The sequence below is a fragment of the Calidris pugnax genome, unplaced genomic scaffold (genome assembly GCF_001431845.1).
Source record: "Calidris pugnax isolate Ruff unplaced genomic scaffold, ASM143184v1 scaffold24, whole genome shotgun sequence".
In the NCBI taxonomy this organism is placed as follows: Eukaryota; Metazoa; Chordata; class Aves; order Charadriiformes; family Scolopacidae; genus Calidris; species Calidris pugnax.
Window position 1 is genome coordinate 22,211,272 of NW_015090922.1, and position 9,410 is coordinate 22,220,681.

A 9,410-nucleotide genomic window follows, 5' to 3' on the forward strand; every position below is an offset into this window, starting at 1 on the left:
TTCTTGAGATATGTCAAGATTTTTTTTAGCATTTGAACAGGGAAAAAATCAACTGCACTTAATGGGAGCAACCTGTTGCTATTTAGAGAATAATGAGGATGAATTTGGTATAATGGCAAGATATTTCCCTAGGGAGAATGTGGTTCTGAAAACAGGTGATGACTGCCATCACAATCACATTTTGAAGTAACAGTGGAAGGAGAGAGAAGGGCTGGCTTGCAAGGTCCCTCCTGAATTAAATTGCAAAGCTACATCCCTGAAGTAGGAGAGACTGTAGAAACAAGCTGTGAAGTTAGACTGGGGTGGGAGGGAAACATCCATCCAACACTCACTTTGAGATAGTCACATTCTACTCTTTCTTCTTGCAGTTCCTCAACAAGACTGCATTCCCATCCAAAGAAGTCTTGCAAAAAAGAAAAGGGAAAGCAGCACATTGCGAAAAAGACAATGAACTAAGAAAGAAATTTGGTATTGTTAAAGATGTAAGAGTCCCTCTCAACAGGATATGTCTCCCTGAATTTATAGAGGATTTTGGTAAATCCTCAGTGCGTGAATGGAACGCAATCACCAGGACAAAGAAATGGGAAAAAAGTGCCAAGGTATGCCAAGGCTGTCAATATACAAATATAATCCATGCCTCATCTTGAAGTGGTGATGACACATCATTATCCCACTTTTCAAGATTTTTGAGTGTTTAAGCCCCCATCATAAAACATTCTCTATTTGAGAACCTTGCAATGTTTATAAAGAATTACAGTGCTGATCTTTTCTGTATCAGGGCTATTGACAGAGTCAGGAAACTGACTTTCTGTGATAAAGCTCTTAAGATTGTTTCAGCAGCCAAACTGGACATAGGGTTTCCATCAACCTATATCGTTTCAATATACCTTTATTCAAGTTCTTATTCTGCAGATAAATTAGTAATCAATAATAAATTAGCATTTCTCCCAGATCTGTCTATTATCTCTTGTTCAGCCTGTAGCATTAAACTTTCATTTCTGTCAATTGAATTTTAAACCAGTATCACCCAGCCTTTCAAATGGTCTACTTTTGTTGTCCCTGAATGGGAACATCATTGATGTACCCTCAGCATTCATGAAAATTTACTATATCTTTTTGAGGCCAGGTAAAGCAAAACTTTCCAAAGAAAGTTTTCTGCCAGAACCTGAATGAAACATGCATTTTAAGAAAATTTGTGTTGGCTGTCATTTTTTCCTAAAATTTCTTTCCCACTATACATGCCAACTCAGATTCTTAGGATAATCAAATTTTGATGGTGTTTTTCCATCTATCTACATTATAATTTCTCAACATGTGTCCTGAAAATCAAATAGGATCAAATACCTAATGAAATATTTCATATTTGGATTTATTCTACAGTTGTTTTACACAGATGCTCCCACTTACTAGGCTTCTATTGAAAACTTTCAGTTACCAACAGCGTTATTAGTAGATCTCATTAACCTTAATTGTTAGTGTGACTGCCTTTTCAGTATTTTCTGCTGCCATGTCTTTTTCTTTGCATATTACATTCAATTTGTTACATTCTGTCATTTAATGTGGACTTTGTGTTCTTTGCAGTTAGAGTTATTAAAGTAATAAAAAGATGCTATGTCTTCTTCAATTGTTCTTTATTTCTGTCTTTCTCTGGTTTGTGTTCCTTTCATGAAAATTCAGTTTATGTAAAAGTTATGACAGTGAGATTAACCTACAATTTTTGAGTCTTGCTGAACGACCCTTCAAATGCGAGTGCCCCTTGCTAAAGGAAACACCTGTGCAAAATGTTCTGTTTTATATGCAAGAGAAGATTTACAAAAAGGGTAATAGCTGTAATCAGAGTGACTAGAATATCTAGAAAAAGAGACAAGCATCATATTGCAAAGTTGAACACAAAGTAAGAACAACTGGTAAGGATATAATTAAATACATACTACCTAGACAATTCAATATGTAAAACCCAGTTATTTTTCAAAGAGTGAAGGGGTTGGCGGTGCAAAAGAAACATGGTAAGTAGGTTATTTCCAGAGGGAAAGAGGATGACTTGGAACTCTGTGGAAGGTGGAGAAAGTGGAGTGAGAATTACAATGTATCATGAATGGCACATACAAATGATGATCCAGAGATTGTAATGTAACACAAAACAAATACCTACAGTGTGTACCTGATTTGGTGTCCAGCACGGTGATTTTTTTTAGTGGCAGGTAGTGTTTCATCAAAATCCTTAGGCTCATTCCTATTTCCAAAATAGATAGGAGCTGATGGCAAATGTAGTCATGTACCTGCTGAGAGCTCTAACAAGCATGCCGGGGACAGGAGTCCTTCATTTTCATTCACATGATGATAATGCTGAAAATACTGACAAAAAAAAAAAATCATTGGAAAAAAGAAATTATTTAAGACTGTGAAGTATTTTTTCTTTTAGAGAAGTTTGAAATATTGTGCTGATTATCCTGACACCACAATTCTGAGATAATTTGTAGCCAGAAAAATCCTAGGAGCTTGCCAGGTTGGGAAAACAAGAGAGTTCAAAGCCTAATGAGTAATATGAGGGCGGGGGTAAAAGTAACATGTTAAAAAAGTAATCACATATATACAGAGGAAAGTGAACCACTGACATCTTAGGTACTATGCTCAGTATTTGGTCTTATACATTTTCAAAGGAAATGTGTACTCTGCTAAGGACTATTCTCCTGGCTTCCAGGAGTGGCAGAGCAGTGGCAGGGGACCATCATCAGGGCTTTTTATTTGCAGACAAACTCTTATGCTTCTGTTACTCTCTTCTGCCTCTCAGAAGCCTCTAGTTGAAGAGCTTTTTCCACTGTGCTGTCTCTGTTGTCAAGCTTCCACATAAGATGGTGGAAGGCTTTATAAATAAAAGACAGGATTAGAAGACAGGAGGAACAAAAGCGAAAGGAAGTTTTCTAGAATTTTTATGTTGACAACCTATGTTTCCAGGAAAGTACGTAATAAATGAAGCATTTACACTGCATAATATCAAGATTAACTCTGTGGGTTTCTGAAATCAAAATGTCATTAAATCAAAAATTTGTAGTGTGCCACAGTAACGTCTCATGTATTTGCCTGTGTTTATGAACCCAGTCCAAATATCCCCGAGGCAAAAAGCACGTGAATCACTCCCAAGACCTCCACATTTGGGGAGTTACCGATGGTTCAAAATGAAGACATGAGACATGAAGTAAGTTCTTCCACGTAAAGACCTACCTCTGATAGCCAGCCAGCTCCTAGAGCTGATGATTAGCACCCCTTGGTGCTAACTTGCTTACGTGTTGTCATTGCCACAACAGCTCAGTGCTTGGCAGCCTGCGTCTCCCACAGCACAGTGCAGGAGCTCTGCATCTGCCTCTGCCGGGCTGTCATTCCCACTGCCACTACTGGGCCCAGGGGAAATGGGTGGCCTTGGCTGCAGGAGACGAGTTTGGATTTGAAGGACCACATTGCCTCAGGATCTGTCACAAAGGGTGTTGAATACAAATTGTCACATGTGAAGGGACACGATTACTGCCTTCTGCTATGAGTTGTTGTCAGGACTTTGTCATTGTTAGAATGAGACAGTGGCTCTCACCTTGAAGTGTCATGTGAAGCCCAACTGATTACTAACCAGTTTGGGATGGTAAATCCCTCATAAGCAGAGTAGCGAGTAGCTGTCATTCAAAAGTGCTTTCATTCAAAAGGCATGTGGGAGTCATCCAAGTCTTTGAGTTCTATGGATACCCAAACTGCAGTAGAGTCAGTGATAGCTGGTATCCCTGTGTCCAGGGCCAGCTGTCTCTCACCGGCTGTGACAACAAGGGCTCCTTCTCCACTGCCACGCATCCTCAAGATCTGCTGTCTGACCTGCTGAGCATCTTGAAGGAGCCAAGGAGAACCTTTGGACCACAACTTTGGTCATGGGTTTATGTGCATTGAAGGGGGAGCTGGGAGGACAGATTCTGATGCAATTGGATATTCTCAGGAAAATTTCTTCTGTAACTCATAGCTCAAAGGCAGTTCTCCCTTTAGATCATATTTTGCAGTCAGACTGGTGGTATAAACAATCCCAATTCCACTAGAATCCCAATGCTCAGTCATCCCTCTCAGATTCCCAAAGACAGATCTGAAAGTGCAGCACGCTTACCTGAGCTTGGGATCAGGAGTGCTGGCACAGGGGGCCATTGACACTAGCCACAGTAGAAGTGTCTCTGGATAAAACCCTCTCTGGGGTCTTTCTGCATGGTGCAGGGAGAGTAGAGGGAACAAGTCTCCTCTGGATTTTCCTATGTGATGATCCTGGGACTTAGGGCACAGAATTCCAAGAGAATGAGAATTAGTAGCATCCAGGCAATTAAAAGCTACATAACAAATATTACTGATACCAGTTTACCGATTTTGTTCTGAAATTTACTTGTTCATGGAAAGTATACTAAAGACACCACTTCATCACATGTTTAACAGGCCAAACGGAACAGAGCTGTAAGCTACAGGTACAAAAATTTAACTCAATAACTTTTACAAACCAAACTAAGCACAGTACAACAGCCGACAACCAGCCTGAAGTCTGGAGGTGGAAGAGTGTTAGGTCCCGGTCCAATGTCAGGTTCTCACAAAGAGAAACTACATTAGTACCCTCACTAGCAGTGCTGGGAAGAGTGTTATTTCGGTGGAACTTGCACTATCTAATATTATACTGCATTCTCTATGGTGATGACATTTGAAACATGCACAGTGTATAATAAACAAGAATACCTGAAAGTTTGGTGAGGGAGAAGACAGACCTGAAGAGCTACCTGATAATGTGGTAGAATCTGCTGTCATCTAAAAAGAGGGTTAAGACAGGATAAACCAGGTGAAAATCTATTGCCTGTGTTACATGTGATGTAAGAGTGAAAAACCTAACCTTTGTTTCTGGCCTACATATTGCATAAATCTTTGAAATTGCCACATATATTTTGTTGACTTAAAAACCTATCTAGACTTTGACAGTGTAAATTCCCTACCTACCACAGTAGTGAGATTATTTGTTTCTGGAACTATATAACACCATCTGCTAAAATCTAGATTTCTCAATGATTTAAAGACAAACAGTGTTATGAGACATATTAGTAATTTAAATGCAGATAATTCCCTTCTGCACTTCCCATTAACATCAATCATTATAATAATCTGCCTTTATACACCTCCTTCGTATACTGAAACTACAGAAGTCAGGCACAGGCATCCTGAGTTCAGTGAGAGGATCCAAGGATCTAAGTTAGAACTGAGGACAGACAGGAAAGGGGGTTTCCTCCTAACAGGAAACTTAATCTTTTTCAGAATTGGGTTTGAATCAGATGAAATCTTTTTTATTTCCAGTCCTCCACTCAGCAGGAAGCTACTCAGACACTGGAACAACTCAGCTAAGCTGCCTCCATCCTAATACCAACAGCAAAGCCAGGAATCAGTGTCACTAAAGCCTGGGGCTTCCCAAACTCCCTGACTCCCTGGCCAGTCTCCCAGGGGACAGCTCTGGGCAGACATCTGAGAGAGGGAGGTGGGGTCACCTCAGGACTCCGGACATTCAGCAAAAGTTCACCGAGTCCAAGAAATTTTAGTCTCTAGAACATGGAAACTAACAAATAAAATTTGTTCTGTGAGAAAACTTTAAACCTAATGTCTTCATCTGGAAGCTGTGTCTAAGGCACAGAAGGAGAAAGATGGTGGATACAGAACCATGTGTCATGCAGTCACAATAGCACTTACAATGGAAGCTGAAGTTTCAATTTATGGAAACTCCTATAACATAACTCAGTATCAGGAACCTTTTTCTGGAGAGAGTGGCTGAGCTCCAGCTGGCTGAATTCCGAAGTCCCCATCCATCATAATGCCCAGAGACATCTTACTGTTTCTTTTGCCCCCTTACAAACACAAGTGTCTTCTCTATGGCAAGATGCTCCTTTTGTACAGCGTGTGGATAACACCCAGCACAAGAGGGCTCTCTAGCACTCAGCTGAAGCAAAGAAGAAGAAAATACAAATAATAGCCCCCATTACAATCATTATCAAAATATATAATTCTCTATATTCAGCTATATTATTTATGAAGATGTAAAGGATTTTTTGTTTAATTAACAGTCCAGCTGCTCTGTGTTAAGAATATTACCCTTTAGTATGAGAATGAAGTCCTGCAGATTGCTGACTTCTAACACAGAAATGAAGCCAGGGAAATTTGAAGAGATGTTATCTTGATAGAGGTACTCAGAAATATTGCAAGATGATACTTCTAGTGCTTTTGGACTTTCCAGTGTGCTCTGGAAAGAGACAACTACCCTGCTGGGCAATTATCCTAAACAAACCATGCCTGAACCTTAGGCTGCAGCACATTCATACTGGATTGTTTCAGCTTGCATTTGACATGCTGTATTGTGCAAAAATTGTTTTGTGCTGTGTCTCTTAAGACCTTCATATAAGCCTCTGTTAGGCAGACCTTTTATGGCCCTACATTCTGCTGTCAGCTGGGAGAAAAAAAGATATTACTCATTGCATGTTTGGAGCCCAAATCAGTCTGGAGCACACTCACATTTTGTTCATATCTTTCCGGAGGTGCAATGACCACAGTGAATAAACTCCCAGCCTCTAAATGGTCTTCTGCCTATCAGGCAAACAAAAAAATGTCCCCTGCAGGTTTGACAGGGCAAGACTTTCTGCACAGAGACAGAGGCTGACTGAAGTTTTTAGAGTTTTCATTCCAGGCTGCCACATTTGTGGCTATAGTGAGAAAACAGATTATATTAAAAACTACAGCTTCTCCCTCTGCAGACATGCTCCTTGTATGTCTGAGTCAGTGCTGATAATATTATGGAAACCGTAACCTCTCCCTTTTTTTTTTTAATATCCTTGAAAGGTCAAAAAGTGCACATAAATCTTTTCACTTCAGCACTCAAATTTAGAAAGTAGAGACAATATCTTGTATCTAAATCAACAGACTTACCTGGAAGCTGCAGAATAGCAGGGCATGCTATGAAAAGGCTGGCCACTTCTTGTTACTTAATTTGATCATCCAAGGTAAAAAATACTGGGTTTAATCTGCTGCAACTAAAAATAGAATCAATGAGGTTTTTTTTCACACTGCAGGAGCATTTCTAAAGATGAGAGGTGTGTCAGACTGGGTGAACAGGGGATGGTCATCCTCTCCTTCAATACCAGAATGAAGGATTGTTGCATGAAACGATTAACAGCCAGAATGTTCAGAGTGAACAAATGGAGGTGTACACCGCACAAAATACAAATGAGGAGTTTGGTGCATCTCTCCTGTAGATAGGTTGAAAATCTCCCACAAGAAGAGAAAGAGGCTCTGAAGTCACCCAGGAAGGCTGTAGCACAGCTGGGAAATTAATCCAGAGTCTCAGAGCTGAGCCTTCACAGAAGGCAAACCTTTCTTGGAGTAATTCTCCATTGGTAGAAAAGGTATGATTTTATAATTATCATTGCATAGTGCCAGCACGTTACAGTCATCTCACAGACAGCAGGCTGGGACTGGCCCAAGTTAGTTACCTGTACTTTCAGTTATGGAAAATTAAAAAAAAAAAGAGGCACACAAAATTGGCAAGATGCCCGGCTCCATGGTAAGAATAATGGTAAGAATATTTTCACTGGGACTTACCACACTCCACTTCATTGGAGGCTTTGTTGGCATAAGAGAGGAAAGGAAGTCTCACATATCTGGTGAGTGGTGGTCCCCCTGGTGAGTGGGACTTTACTATGCATAGGATACTGAGGGTCTGAAAAAGAGAGACTGAAAATAATAAAGGATAAAAACCTTCTGCTTTTGTTCCTCTGGGCAGAGGCTTGCTCCAGCACCTTCTGCACCCTAGACCAAGTGTCCCACCACCATACTGACAATCTACCACACTCTGACTCTGACTCTGCATTTTGATTTTCTCAACAGACGTCTGTTTTCATCAAAGGTTTCAAGACGTTTTGATTCTGCTCCTGTTCAGGAAAAAAAAATCAAAAGTTGTTGTGCTTGATCAAGATCTCTTCTAAGAGATTTAAGGCTTGATGGAAGAAGAGGATCCAGGCTGGGCAGTTGGCTCCCTAGCTCTTCTTCTGCGAGACCAGCTAAAGAAATGTTTGATTAGTGACTCTTCCCTCCACTTCCTTTACTTTGTGACATTAACATGATGCTAGACACTAAGTAACATATGTTAGAGAGGCAAAATATCTAGTCATCTCTAGGCGGTTTGCCACCATCCATCACCAAGCCCATTTCAGAGACAACTGCAGAAAGTTGGATCAGAAAGTAGATTTCAAACCACATTACATATGGGAAACAAATGCTATCCAGGAAACCTTTTCACAGGACTAAATTATAAATCATTCCTTGGAAGAATTTTTATTTTGGAGAAGTGTTTGGTGAGATGCTGCATTTGACCACAAGACAGCTGGGCTGTTTAATCATTTAGTATCATTTACATCCATAGCAACTTATTTAATCCACTGTGTATATCTGACTACAAGCCTCCAGTGAAAAAGAAGAAATAACATACAAATATACATGTCTCTGTGTGTATAAGTATATACTTAGAATTGTATATACTTATATATACTAGTATACACACTAGAGCGTCTGATGTGGTTACACCATCTCATCTTACATTAAAGAAAATAGAAGAACAGATTTTTTTAACTCAGTTCACTGAGGACACTGACATTTAAAATGCAAGAAGAATTCTTATGTTAATAAAACATTTCTTTTCAGCTTTTGCAGTTAGCAGTTGCATGGAGCTAGTACTATGTAAGGGACAGGAACAATTAGCAAGAGTGAGTCTGAAGAATTTATTTTGATTATCCACAGTAAAAAGATGTCGCAAATGAATGCCTCAGCTGTTACAAAGCTAACTTGGTTTCCCATAAGCTCTTAGTGATATATGTAAATAAGTTTCAGTATTTCAGTAATATATATATTCAACATAATTCAGTCTAGCATGATACTGCTCACACAGAAGTAAGCAAGCCAGTATATGAAGAACTAAAGGAAAAGGTAAAGCTATTTGCTGGAGAGAATATTCTAATGTAGAAAAGCAACAAATAAAATATTTAAGGATATATTGAAACAGAGTAAGGAGGACAACTCTTGCTTTTTCTTTCTAAAAGTTCAGTGTGTCCTTCTAGAGTCTGATCATAGCCTCTTGGAGCTATTTGGTTTGAAGGAAAAATCACAGCCTGCAAGCAGAGCCAGTTTTAAAGATGAACACCTCTGGCTAATGAGCCCAAGAGACTATGAGTCTTTTAGGGAACAGAATAAACATCCATCATGCTGGTGCAAACAGCCAGGTGTGCCTGTGAGGGGAAAGGATTTACATTTGCCAGAAGGCTGCATGAATCTAATGCTTGTCCGCAACCACTAGCAGGCAACTCCAGCAGTCCCCTCTTGAA

General features: G+C 39.7%; 1 protein-coding gene across 1 annotated transcript in view; it reads left to right on the forward strand.

The window, feature by feature from the left end:
- The window catches only part of LOC106892917 (ligand-dependent nuclear receptor-interacting factor 1-like), a 5,567-nt gene extending 4,069 nt beyond the window's left edge, over positions 1–1,498 (forward strand). The window contains exon 3 of the mRNA XM_014950485.1: positions 369–1,498. Coding sequence (XP_014805971.1) covers positions 369–647 — 279 coding nt within the window. The 3' untranslated portion in view covers positions 648–1,498. The remainder of the gene's footprint in view (positions 1–368) is intronic.
- Positions 1,499–9,410: the final 7,912 nt, after the last annotated feature.